Raw genomic sequence first — 14,482 nt, 5'->3', positions numbered from 1 at the left:
GAGAGTAGTTTTGACACATCTGCATGATTCCAGGTCCCAGGGAGGAAGAGGAATACAAACCACATACGGAAGTGAGATATCACCCACTTGTGGCAAAGAATGGCATTGTCAAAATTAAAGGGCGATAATTATGATCGTCTTAAAGTCATCAGTTTGTGTCTGAGTGTTTGCTTGCATGTGGAACTTGGTTCCCATACACCCTACGACTCTTGCTCTTTTGATTGACAGTGGCGATCAGAAAGAGAGACCATACTAGTGCCATGACCGATGTGGTAAACAAAGAAAAAAAAAAAAACTTTTCTTGTACCTGGAAAGTTTGTGTCAAAGTTGTAATTTCCTTTGCAACCGTCTCTGCATACAATGTTTGGGTTAGGGTTAGAGAGAATAGCATGACATGAAGACGAGATATTTTTTTTTCAAAGTTAAGTATGTAAAAAAAAAAAAAAAAAAAAAAAAAAAATCTATGTTAATAACTAATAATCGTCAATAATCATATGGCATATCTTTGCCATAAATGGGCAATTTACCCAACGAAGGGATATCAGACGAGTAGGAAACTCAGAATATGGTTGTAGATACTAGGGGAAAAAAAAAATTTCTGAAGTAAGACAAAATTTATGAAATAAAATTTTAGATAAATGAGCCTTTGTACATGCAAGCAATCACACCAAACATGACATGAAGAATGTAGATTTAAGTAAAAACAAAAATCATTAATAATCAACAATGATCATACGGCATATCAATCAAAAAGTATGAAAAAAAGAAAAAAAAAAAAATCAGGATATGATTGTGAAAAGAAATTTGTTTTTCTTTCAACTGTTGTCCACAATCATATTGATTTTTTTTTTTTTTCCTGCAAAAAAAAAAAAAAAAAAAAAAATTTCCAGAACAAAGATAAATCAAATTCTAAAATTTTCTATGACAAATTGCTTACCAATTGTTTTAGCTGCCTTTTTTACAGGTTCACTGCCCATTAGCGTGATTATTTGAGCCAATGCAGTAAGGTCATCGTTGGCCTTGAAAAATGGATAACGTCCACTAAGCAAGGATAGAAAAATCACTCCTGCTGACCAGATATCAACACCTGAATTAAAAACAAAACATTTAAATGTTATAATTAACGAGCGTATCGCTTTATCATAGATTAGAAACCCAAATGACAAACTCCCTTTTCAACAAAACATTACAGCAATGCAGAGATAAAATACTTAGACGGGAACATGAGTGAAAATAGGAAAGAAATTTGAAATTGAGATGACCTCCCACCCTTCCAAATTTCCCAATTCGGAGGTCCACCACCTAAATGTGACATTTAATATAAAATGATCCCATTTCTAGCTTATTCTAATTTTAAGGCAAAAAAAAAAAAAAAAAAAAATGAAATAAAATTGCAATGGCAGATAAATTCTGTGTAAATTTTATTTATTTACTAGCAAGGTCACCCAGCGTTGCTCGGGATCGTATAAGACCATGAGAAAAATTTGGAACATACCTGTTATTCTTAAGATACAGGAAGTTTTTATGTCTATGTATCATTTGCCATCTATAGCAAAAGAATATTTACCTACCCTAGGGCGGGTATTACACAACAAATGTATGGAATAATTGTACCTTCCCTAGGACAGGAAATTTACAGCACATATGTGGAAAAAAATTTCCTTACCTGTACAACACATATTTAAATAATTTACATAATTATCTGTTATGCTAAATTTTCGGTAACATGATTTTCGATTTTGATGACTTATGTACGTCACAGATAAGAATTTCTTAGTTTTTCATATGGGTACTTCACTGTACAAGTACCTTATTTTCTAGGTAGGATACTGTACAAGTACCTTTTTTTTTCTAATTAAAAAATGAAAGAACCCAATACTTTTAAGTAATTTTCTGTTGTGCTAAATTTTCTCTGCATCTAGATTGATTGATTGATTGATTGGTTTTACGGCATATCAACCTATGTGGTTATTTAATGACGGAGTCTTCTTTTTTTTTTTTTTAACTTTTTTTTTATTGGGGGGGGGGCTTTTTCAGCCTTTCCTCCCTTTTTTTATAATATTGAACTAAGAAATTAAATGTTGTATTTATACATGGATGTGTATATTTGGGTGACCTTAAATTTTCTTAAATAAATTTACTTTCCTTAGGTATGCTAGAATATTTGTTGAGTTGACCTTTTCAAAAAGGTCCTCCATATTGTTTTCTGTATAATATAATTTTCTAGTTGGGGCGAGGTCATCACACCCAACTAGGATATGCTTTACTGTGAGTGTCTCCTGGCATGGGATGCACTCTGGCGCCGATTCTCCATTTAGTATATAAGAATGAGTAAAGTTGGTGTGTCCTATGCGCAGCCGAGTCAGTATCACATCTTCCCGGCGTGATCTCTTGATGTCCGGACATCGTTCCTTAAGTTCAGGTTTGATTGAGTATAATTTGCTGCCCTCTTGCTGACTCCACCGCAGTTGCCATTTTTCCTGTATGTATGCTTTTATCTGGGGTCTAAGATCAGTATGTGGAATCTTAAAATTGTCAGTTGGAAGGTGAAAAGATCTTTTTGCAGCTGTATCTGCCCTGTCATTGCCTTTGATCCCCACATGGCTGGGGATCCAGACAAGAATAATGTTTTTAGTAGTTGAAAGGATATTGATTTTTTCTATTAATTTTGTTGTTAGTGGATTTTCTTGTTTTTGATTTTGTATAGATAATAGGACTGATAGAGAATCTGTGAGAATGATGAAGTTTTTGGTGGTTTCCTCTGAAATTATGCTGAGTGCTAGATCGATAGCTATAGTCTCTGCAGTGAATATAGATGCTTCATTTTGAAGATTTCTCTTCATTGTGGTTTTATGGTATGTTGCTGCACATCCAGTGTGATTGTTGCTTTTAGACCCGTCTGTGTAGATAAAGGTGTAGTTTGAATATCGTAATTTTAAATGTTGAAGTTCGTCGTGGTATTCAATAGGGTTTGTGGTAGATTTGGACTTTTTGTTGAGGTTCAGTTTTATTTCTACTTGTTTCATGGTCCATGGGGGTGTTTTAGGCAGTATGAAGTTGTGAATGCTGGAGATTGGAATTTTCGATTCTTCAATGCTTTCCTTCATTCGGAGCCCGAAAGTTTTGATAGTTTTTCCTCTCATGTTGAAGAGTTCTTCATATTTAGGATAGAAGGTACATTGGTATGCAGGGTTGTTTGGGCAAGACTTCAGTTTGAGTAAATATTGAAGAGCTAACTTTTTCTCGCCTTAGATCTAGTGGGGGTTCATGTGCTTCCGTGTATAGAGTGTTCACGGGGGAGGTTCTGCATGCTCCTAGGGCCAATCTTAGGCCAGTATGGTGAATAGGGTCTAGGCTTTTTATATATGATGTTCGGGTTGATCCATATATGAAACAACCGTAGTCTAGCTTTGAACGGACTAGTGCTCTGTAAAGTTTAAGGAGTGTTTCCCTGTCTGCACCCCAATCGGTATATGCTACCACTCTCAAAAGATTTACAGCTTTGTTACATTTTTTTTTCCAGATAGTTTATGTGTGGGATGAATGTTAACTTTTTGTCAAATAAAATCCCTAAGAATTTGTTTTGGTCAGTAACGGGTATGGGCGTTCCTTCCATGGTTAGAACAGGATCATTATGCATGTTCTTTAGTTTGCAGAAATGCATGCATTTCGTTTTTCTTTTGGAGAATCTAAATCCATTCTCTTCCGTCCATCTCATTACTTTGTTTAAGCACAATTGAAGCTTCCTTTCTATTATAGATATATATCTAGATCTACAGCATATTAGGAAGTCATCCACATATAGGGAGCAATCTACCCCAGGGTTAAGGTTTTTTACAATGTTGTTAATTCGGATACTGAACAGGGTCACTGACAGTATACTCCCTTGAGGTACTCCATTCTCTTGTTCCTTCAAGTCCAAGAGAGCTGTGCCAACCTTTATTCTGAACCGTCTATTTTTTAAAAAATTTTCAATAAAAATTGGCATTCTGCCTTTTAGTCCAAGCGCCTTCAGATCCCTTGTAACACCGTACTTCCACACAGTATCGTAGGCTTTTTCCATGTCAAAAAACACTGCTGTTAAATGTTCCTTCCTTACAAAGGCTTCTCTGATGAAGGTTTCAAGTCTGACTATGTGGTCTATTGAACTTCGGTTTTTCCTGAATCCTGTTTGAAATTCTGTAATAAGATTCTCTGTTTCCAGGAACCAGATTAGTCTTTTGTTTATAATCCTTTCCATGGTCTTACAAATGCAGCTTGTTAGAGCAATTAAGAGGTGGCTCCACACTCCCCAAGCCCGTAAGCCGGACTTCACCATCGGATGTAGTTTAAGGTCATATCCAGGACCGGGTTAAGGTAGGAAAAAATAAAATAAAAAGGGGAGGGAGATAGGCTGTTGTTTTTGTTTTTGGTTTTGCAGAACATAATTAAGTTTTACAAAAAAGATCAGAAAACAAAAAAACGTCAATGTAGGTGCATTTCGTCTCAGGAAGCCACAGGGCAGCCTGATCTGGTAGCACCAGTGTGCATCTAGAGTAAGAATTTTTTTTCTATATGGGTTCTATGGTGAAAAAGCACCTTATTTCTCATTTAAGTCATGCTACTGGAATATATAATGTGATTTTCAGTTTTAATAACTTATGCACGTTACAGGTAGGATTTCTTTGTTTTTTCATCTGACTACTATACTGCACAACTACCTTATTTCTTGGGCAGGATAATGTACAAGTACCTTGTTTCTAATATAGAGATGAAACTACTTGATGATTTTACATAATTTTCTGTTGTGCAAACTTTTCCGTATGTCACAGGTGAGAGTTTGTTTTTATATTAGAGTGTTATATTAAAGAAGTACCTTATTTCTTATATAAATGTCATACTACTTGAATATATTACATGATTTTTGGTTTGGATTATTTTTATGAACGTCACAGGTAAGATTTCCTTTGTTTTTCACATGGGTACTATACTGTACAAGTACCTTTTTTCTAATTTAAAAATGAAAGAACTTGATATTTTTATCTAACTTTCTGTTGTGCTAAATTTTCTGTGCATCTAGAGTAAGAATTTTTATTTTCTGAGTGCTATAGTGAAGAAGCATCTTATTTCTCATATGTAAGTCATACTACTCAAATATATAATGTGATTTTAGGTTTTATTAATTTTTATGTATGTCACAGGTAAAATTTTCTTTGTTTTTCATATGAGTACTATACTGCGCAAGTACCTTATTAATTTGATAGAATTTCTTATACACATAAATACATTAAAAAGTGATCATTGTATGTGATTTTTGGAATATAACATCTATACAAATTTACAAACATAATATATAAAATTCATAATGATCAGTTAATTAGTTTAAGAGTGAATCCAATACTGAGAAATATATACACATAATCAAAATTCATAATGGTCAGTATATTAGTTTAGGAGTGAATCCAATACACAAAAATATATAATCATTCATAATGATCGGTTAATTAGTTTAGGAGTAAATCCAGTACAAAATGTCATTACTTGATCTATTTACGTGATTTTTTTTAAGATAACAAATAAGTCGATATCATATTACATAACATTTAAAAATCAATAATATTGGAATGTAAAAAAAAAAAAAGCAAATGACGGGGCTTGAAACCACAACAATCATATTGGTAATCAGTCACGCTACCCACTACACTAAAGAGACAAACCATTCACCAAGGTTGTGAAATACTTAAATAAAAAGACCTCTCTTTTACACGATGTATGCATGTGCAGAAAGATGCCATTGTGCTATGCTCATCAAGGTGTCATTTCAAGTTTGAGCCCCTTTTTGAAGTCCTTAGCAAATATTTTAACTAAGTAAACCTCTCTAATAAAATTCTGCACTAAAAATGCAATCTTTTGAAGCTAACGCACGCCGTACAACGACCATCCGTCTAGGAGATACAATTTGAAAAATGGAGACAGACACACAGACATAGTGAGCTTTTTTTTTTTTAATGGGGGGGGGTATTCTAAAAAGTTAGTAATAAATAATAATTACTTACTGTATCACTAACATAGGTTTATTATAAGTCCTCTTCGTCAAACAACCTTCCCCTTAACCGTAAGTCAGTGTGACAAGAATCCCACTCCCAAATAAAAATAAATAAATAAAAAATAAATAAAATAAAACTACCACTACGACCAAGTTCGATCTCATCTTACTGAGTCAAAGTGGCAAGCACCCTCCCCCTTACAAAGAAATTAAAATCACATGTAATCTTCGACAAAAAAAAAATTCATTCCACTTCACTCTAAAGGTATGTGTGGGGAGTAGAAAAAAAAATACACCTGCCATCATCAATATCCTATTGTTTTTTTTTGTTTTTTTAAGGAATTGACATTTGCAAACTGAAACAAGAGTGGCAAATTTGAAGCTCACCATATTTTTAGTTCATTATCATTTTTTATATATATATATATATATATATAATTTGTATAAGATTTTCTAGAGTTCAGTTTAAAACATTACAGTATCTATCTTTCAGTCATATTGATAATTAAAAATAATACAAAACAAGAAATATACTATAACAAACCTGGACAGTGCCGGGTACATTCAACTAGAATATAACTTACTTGTAGTCTGATGTGGATATTTCATCAGAACTTCTGGAGACCGAAAACCTGGCGTACCAGCACGTGGAGCAATCTGATTCACTCTGCCAAAGATAAGTAGGATTAGACAATAAAAAAAATAAAATAAAGACTTTTTTTTGTAAAATTTAATCGATTATAAACCATGTTGGGACTTTTTTTTTCAATTTCAAGATAATTTTATGAAAGATTACAAAGAGGAAATACAAATTCCTATGATTGACAAAATTAGGACAATGATTCATTTCAGACAGTAAGATTGAAAAATCTGAAAAAAAGATTTAAATAATAAAACAAAAAATAAAATTAGGATATATATATATATATATGTGTGTGTGTTGAGATGATTAATAAAAAATCTGAAAATAATCAGAACTTTTTGGGGTATTGGAATTGGAAAAAATTGTTTCTATTTTCTGATGCCAAAAACTGATTGTTTTAATTGTTCTGTTTTTTTTTTGTTTTTTTAAATTGTTTTTGTTTAAAACTTTGTTAATACTAAAATGATATATATTTATTATTGATCTTAAACTACCAGTAAAACTGGAATCTATAGATCATCCACCCACACACACAAGTGTATTATAGATGCACATATCACACGTTTTTGCAGTAATATAAAAAAAAAAAACAACTTTATAGCTAAACAGATTTTAAAAGAATTTTCATTAGTAATGGTATCAGAATTAAGGAAAACATATTGGAATTGTCCAATCACTAATATATATATACTAGCTATATACCCAGCATTGCTAAGTTGAAACATTGCTGAGCAGAGGGGTAAATCATATACTATACACCGAATATCCTAACTTGTTACAATTTTTCTGAAAGTGGACGACATGTTGGAAACATAAAACACATCCATCTTCATCTATGAAAATCAAACAGAGAAATAACTCATAGCTAAAATAAATAAAGATTAATTCCAGTTTTAAACCCAACTGATGTCGGCTAATAATAATTAAATACAAATTAAATAAAAAGTAAACTAACTGAAAAATAAATTAAGTAAATCAACTTTAAATAATATTTTTTAAATAGAACAATTAAAACAATTCTATTACTGATAATCATGAATAACACGGCACTAATTATTAAATTAGATTTTCTTTAACGTAATATGCAAATAAGGTTACTCCTTGAATGTAGATTCCTTTGAATAAATAGTATATATAGAAATCATGCTGGAGTGTAAATGTAAACATCCGTTTTCAGTACAAAAATTAATTTGTGAACCAATGTACGTTTTGTACATATTAATCACATTGTGAACAAACAAGAATAAGGCCTTATTACTAGTAGGATGCCCAGCATTACCTGATTGTAAGATACACTTAAATATATTTTAATTTATGCAGATTATTAATACAATAGTGTGTGTGTTATTTTCTGTGTCACACTTACATCCGGGTCATTTAATTGTTATATACTTCCATTTCTTGTCATAAATAATTTTATCAAGAATTCTTCATAAGTTTTGGTTATAACTGCTGGCATTCCAGTAATCTATTATTTTTTTTAGAAGTAATTTTATCAAGAATTCTTCATAAGTTTTAATTTCAGTTTCAATTATGGCTGAAAGAACTTATATATATATATATATATAAAATTTTTAATAAGTTTTTATTTCGGTCAAAGCTAATGCACCCAAGTCATATGGATATATTTTTTTTATTTTTGAAATCGCAACGATAGTATATACGAAACTACAAGAATTAAAATATCATATTTAAGTGTACTTTATGACTGGGCTTTGCCGGGCGTTTGTGCTAGCTTAGATAAATACTTTTGCAGTTGTAATAAAAAAAGCTACAATAATATCAGAGCATCTCCATTTACACTGAACATCTACAGAATATCACTTGACTCATCAGCTATAATCAAAATCAAAGGAAACCAAAACTTATTAAGAATTCTTGGTAAAATTATTTATCACAAGAAATGGAAGTCCATAACAATTAAACGACAGTCACTCAAATGTAAATAAATAACATACATACTATCCTATTAATATATTGATACTGCAAGTTAAGACATTGAATAGAGTAACAATGTTAATATTTAATTTCCATTCTTACGAACAATATTACAATTCTCTCAGTAATACATTCTCAATATCAGAAAATGTTGAGGACAACATTTAAGAAAGGAAAATAGAAAGTGGACCCTGGGTTTACTTTTGGCAACCCCAACTTTTGCTTTTATTATTTTGTCTTTCCGTTATCACATTCCATAAGCAATGTTTCTGACAAAGGGAGAAGTATTGCTGTTTTCCGAGTCAGGATCTAACATTGACAATTTAATCTTAAAATATTTTTTTTTGAGTTCCTTACATCAAGTGGTAACATGTCTTGTCTGGAGTAATGGAGTAATTTCATTAAAAAAAATCTTATAGTTCATGCATATAGGGTTTATTTTCTGTATGTAGATTATTCAACAAGTGTCAGACTGTGTGTAGGTACCATATCTACTTTTGGCCAGATAGGAATTTCACCCATTGTAGACTGTTGGGAGTTCAATTGCCAGTTGATACATGATGGCAGAAGTGGGTGGGTGGGGGTATATACTGCTATAATTCTTCTTGAGCCTTAGTGGCACTTCATATTTGATCAGTAATGTTAAAGTCTGTAGGATTATAGCCAGCTAATGTGCTTCCTAATTTCCGGCGTAGCATTACCAGAAGTGATGACAAGTTAAATCAGTTTGTTCACTTTTATTGTTCTTCAGTAATTCTATTGTGATTTCAATAATTTTATTTTTACTTTCATAATTATATAACTTCAAATAAAAAACAACTTATTTTTAGAAATAAAAAAAAACTTATTTTTATAATTTCATAAACATATTTTTTTTATAAAATTTTAAATAAAATAGTTTTTTTTTTTTTTTAAGATTTTCTTATTAAAAGTGCAAATAAAGACTAATTGCATTATTTTTATCTTTTTATAATTTTGTTAATTTTTATTGTATAATTTTCAATAATGTCCTTTTCTTCTATTTTATTTCAATAAATCACTTCACAATAGAAATACTGAAAAACAATAAAAGTGAAGGAACAGATTTTCCTTGTTACTATTCTCAATAGTGTTACGCTGGAAATTAAGTACATTAGCTGACTATAACCATCTCCAGCTTTATAATCCGTCTTCGTTTTTTTATCTAATATTTTTGTATTGCCATTATTGAAAGAATGACTACAAAATTTGTAGTTCAGGTCCAAATACTTTTAATCATTAGTTTAAATTAAAATCCATGGCTGGGAGTATTTAGAATAGGTAAATAAGTTTTCGATTACAATAAAAAATTTCAGTCACAGATTGCATAAGACAATCATAAAACTTACCGTTCCATGCAAATGCGACATACCATTGCTTTACCAAAACAATTACAAGAATGAGCTCGACTGGCATTGTGATTTTGAGATGAAGATGGGAGACCAGACCGAGCTTTTGACATGGCTTGCTTCATAAGCAAAAGTTGTCGTGGAGAACGGACACCTCGAATTGTACCACTGGCCATTAACGAAGCATTCTTTGACTTATGCTTATCTATGGCTAAGGACGGACCCTTGCTGGCATTCAAACTTTTCAAAGGACCAGATGCAAACTGTTGAAATAGGAGAAAAAAAGAACATAAGTTATCTTGTGGTAACATTCATGTTTCAATAGGATTCTCTTTTATTAACTTATTTATTTGGTATAAGATGTACTATGCGCTGGCATCCATCATGTTTGAATAATAAAAAAAAAAAATATACAGATCTTTGTGAATACCCTTACCAGCAAGATCCTGAGGTCGAGACAAGTGATACAATTGAAAATATGAATTCAAGACAAAAAAAAAAAAAAGGTATTCCTTCAGAGCAACAGAGCTGGTAAATAGCTTGAAGATGACCATACAACATTCAGAAAAAAATCTACCTTTCATTTGGTATAGCGTTTGAATAGTGGTGCTAAGAAATGAATGAAGAATAATTACACAACTCTTAAAAAGAACAAGCACAAGAAAAAGGTGAAATTGGCTGTCTTGAAATATTACAAGGTTGATGAGAATGGCAAAAATCACCAGTTTGCGTTGTAAGTGCCCAAATGAAGAATGTGGTGGTTGGTTGCTTTTTCATGGTTTCTCACTTTGATAGACATTATTGCAGAATGTTATTTGACATAGGAAATGCCTACAATAAGTTTCCAGACTTTTTTCGTATGGGCACTTATTGATAGTGTTACATGATAAGGGCTGTCCCCTTTTCATGTAAGTATAAAAATAGAGAGATTTAGTTAAAATGAAAATGAAATAGCATAGACGAAATTCGAACCTCGTAATTTAGGTTTAGAAATAGATTACGTGTGAGAATTAGAAAATGGAATGTAAAACAGCTTAGAGATAAAATAGTTTCAAGAAAAGAATGTGCACTGTCAATTTTGTTATGAAAATTCAATTGAAAGAATGCAGCTACAAGATAATTTAATAAACATGTTTTTAACATATTGGAAATATAGGTTACTGAGTATAGGTTAAAATTCCTTTTGTAAACAAAGGAAAAAGTTTTGGACACGCATGTCCAGAACACGTGAAAGAAGACATGTTTTAACATGTGTATGACGTCATGGAAAAATGGGAAGTTCTAGATATAGTTAGAAACTAAAGAGAAACTGGGAAAGAGTCAGAGAGAGTCTGAGGATTCGAACGTTTAGAAGCGAGACGGTCACTTGTGAAACTTAGAATGAAGTTTTGAATTCTTGATGATGAAAACCATGGCCGGTCGTGAGAAGAAATAAACCCATCATGTGTTTTTATAAACGTCGTCTTTGTGTTGTGATTCTACCAAAAGGTAAAGTGAAAATTGTTATTATATGTCTATATATCTGTGTTATAAAATGTCTTGACATACACATCTCATATCTACACTAAGACTGTCTGAACACTGTTTTCTCACTCTAAGAGCTTCTTCCATCAACACATCTAAGTATGTACATTTTTTTAATATATATGAATATCTTATAAAACGAACAATTGCTCTCACAACATCCCTCTTAATAAAATTCTCTCAACTCTCACTAAGACTCTCTAAAACTCTCTTAATAAGTCTCTCTAATAATGAAATATATAACAATAGTACACACATGAAACTCTAGTCCTCTTCGATTTAATCTCCTCCAACTGCAATGCACTTGTTGTACTGTCCCAACTTCTGGAAGACCCCATGGAAGTCCTCTTATGTAGCTGTGTCAATGACCCTCATGACAGCTGCTTTCATCTCATAACAACAGCCTCTAAGATTTTCCTTATAACCAAAAGTCACAGGGAGCAAACTCTGGATTATAAGGAGAATGAGGAACGGTCTTAATGTTTATCTTGCTCAAATAGTCTGATCTTCTCTGAGCATCCTTGGGACAATTCTTCCGTATCTGGAGTTCCTTGCGAAATAATTACGGTACAATTCCCACACTGGCATCAAACTGTGTACTTATTATCTCTATAGACACACGATGGTCCTTATTCATAAAATTCTTTATTTGGCCAATCAACTCGGATGTTCTGATTTCCTTACTCCTCCCACACCTTCAATCATTCTCACAGACTCCCTGCCTTCCTTGAATCTCTTATGCCACTCAAAATCTGATGCTTGATCTATGCAAGATAATCCAAAAGCAGTTTGAAGCATTCCGTACATTTCTGTGGCATTTTTCCAAGTTTAAAACAGAATTTTATTGCATATCGTTCTTCTCATGTCCAGATTGCATTTTCGAAATTCACCAGCTGTGATAGTCAGGTTTTTGTAGAGGGTATTCCAGTTCCTCCTGTAGCTGTTTATTTGAATGTGAAATCATAAAAATTGGTCAGTCATCTCATAAGATGTATAGTAATAAGATACTAAATTTTTAAGTCTACAACAATTTTAAATTCCTGTACAAAAAAGTCTGGAGACTTATTGAAGGCACTACAGCCATTTTTAATAAATCCAAAGAAAGAGTTTAAAATGGAAACCTTCAATAAATGATCAATTTCAAAGGAAGTAATACATGTTGAAGTAACACTGTAAGAACTGACAACCGTAATAATGTCAACAAGTAATTAGAAATATATTTTGTGCATATGACATGTGCAAATGGAAGTTGTTTGGACAGCACACAAAATGGTTCTTGTCCTGAATTTCCTCATATTAAAAAAACAAAATAAAGAAAAATATTTATGATGTATGTATCTGTGATGAAATGAAAATGTCATATCCCAAAACGTATGTAAATTAAGTAGTTTTATCTTTATAAAAAAAAAGAATCATTTTTAAACGATTTTAACCAATTAATGGGAAATCATAGGTATTACAAGGCTGATCTTGCAAGTTTGAATTATTGAGTTATCTTGAATTGTTTCTTCAAGATAGCAATGCAAGACAGTTCTTTCTTGCTTACACATAAAATTTAATTTTCTAAGTAAAAATAAAACTACTTCATCAATTTACAAAAGCTTTGGATTACGGCATTTTCGTTCAGTTACAAGTACACAACTAACACAGCACGGACAGCTATATGCAAATACTGAGCTGTGGGGGAAATGACGTCACAGTAAAGAAAAAGATTAGAAAACTATAAAAAGGAGAGAGGACGTTTGAGAAGATGATCACGTTAGAGACATGGATAATGTTCAAGAGCATATTAAAGATCACGTTAGTGACATGGATGACGTTCAAGAAGACGATCACCAGAGACATCACAGTCATAATGAGAAGTCATGCGTTGTGAGAGAACGAGGAAATAAATGTTGCATGAAACAGTGAGTTATTTTTTGAAAAGAAAGAAAGAAAACTCTTAGATGAAATAGTTATTCTTAAAACTAAATCTAAATTGCTTTTTTTTTTTTTTTCAATGTGAAACAGGAATACAATAAAAACAATCACAAAAAATGAAAAATTGGTGTGTGACCTTTGAATTTGATTTGACATTTTTTTTAGTTGGTGATTGATGATAAACGGGCAAGTCAAATTGTGTGTGGGGATCATTTTTCTTCAAGGCTACTGGGGCTTTATGAGCAAGTCCAAAATCAACTAGGCAAAATCTGGAAAAAAAGATTAAGGAATGAAAATTTAGAAAAATAATTTAAACATTTATTGGTGCTTCTATATTATACAAACGAAAAAAATATTGAATTTCAAGTAAAACAAGTAGTACCTAAATAATTATCCGGTCTCAAATAGTAACATATCCAAAAATTATGAAAAACAATAAGGTAGAAAAATAATTAACTAGCAGGACCTGTGGAAATTCCATAGAGGACTCATTCATATGTAATGTATTGATATTGGCATTCTGTAGATGTTCAGCGTAAATGGAGATGCTCTGATATTATTGTAGCTTTTTTGTTAAAACTGCAAAAGTATTTATCTAAGCTAGCAGGGACACCCAGCGTAGTCCAGTCGTTACAATTACAAAAATATATCCATATGATTTGAGTGTATCAGGTGAAATCGAAACCGAAACCAAAACTTGAGAAAAAAATAAATAAATGTATATATATATATACTAGCTGTACCCTGCCACGCGTTGCAGTGGCTCAATTTGGTGTAATGGAAAAATTTAATAAAAAGGGAAAATGTATGTTTCTTATATTAGTATAGCAATCCACTGCAAAAAGTCAAGAAGAAGGCGAAAATGAAAAAAAATGGTACTCTTGCAGAATTTGATCTGGATTCTCTGGAGTTTCTGTCAATCATTCATGGTTTGGACTTGACCAACAATTAGTGGATGAAGCCGAACGTAGCAAAAATGTTGAAACGCTAAATGTTTTTTTTTTGTTGTTGTTTTACAAAAATGTGAGTTAGTAATTAATATTTGGTTGATAGTGGGGGGAGGGG

General features: G+C 31.9%; 1 protein-coding gene across 1 annotated transcript in view; it reads right to left on the bottom strand.

The window, feature by feature from the left end:
- LOC145278202 (cell division cycle 7-related protein kinase-like) overlaps window positions 1–14,482 on the bottom strand; it is a 78,638-nt gene that overhangs the window by 1,091 nt on the left and 63,065 nt on the right. Inside the window, exons 7-10 of the mRNA XM_080130490.1 lie at window positions 13,554–13,686; window positions 9,974–10,236; window positions 6,610–6,692; window positions 938–1,087 (exon numbers count right to left, since the gene is read on the bottom strand). Of these exons, the coding sequence (XP_079986616.1) occupies window positions 938–1,087; window positions 6,610–6,692; window positions 9,974–10,236; window positions 13,554–13,686 (629 nt within the window). The remainder of the gene's footprint in view (window positions 1–937; window positions 1,088–6,609; window positions 6,693–9,973; window positions 10,237–13,553; window positions 13,687–14,482) is intronic.

The sequence above is a fragment of the Euprymna scolopes genome, chromosome 1 (genome assembly GCF_053919585.1).
Source record: "Euprymna scolopes isolate OS-2025 chromosome 1, ASM5391958v1, whole genome shotgun sequence".
Taxonomy (NCBI): domain Eukaryota; kingdom Metazoa; phylum Mollusca; class Cephalopoda; order Sepiida; family Sepiolidae; genus Euprymna; species Euprymna scolopes.
The sequence above is the reverse complement of the archived record's forward strand: the minus strand, read 5'-3'. Positions and strand labels throughout refer to the sequence as shown.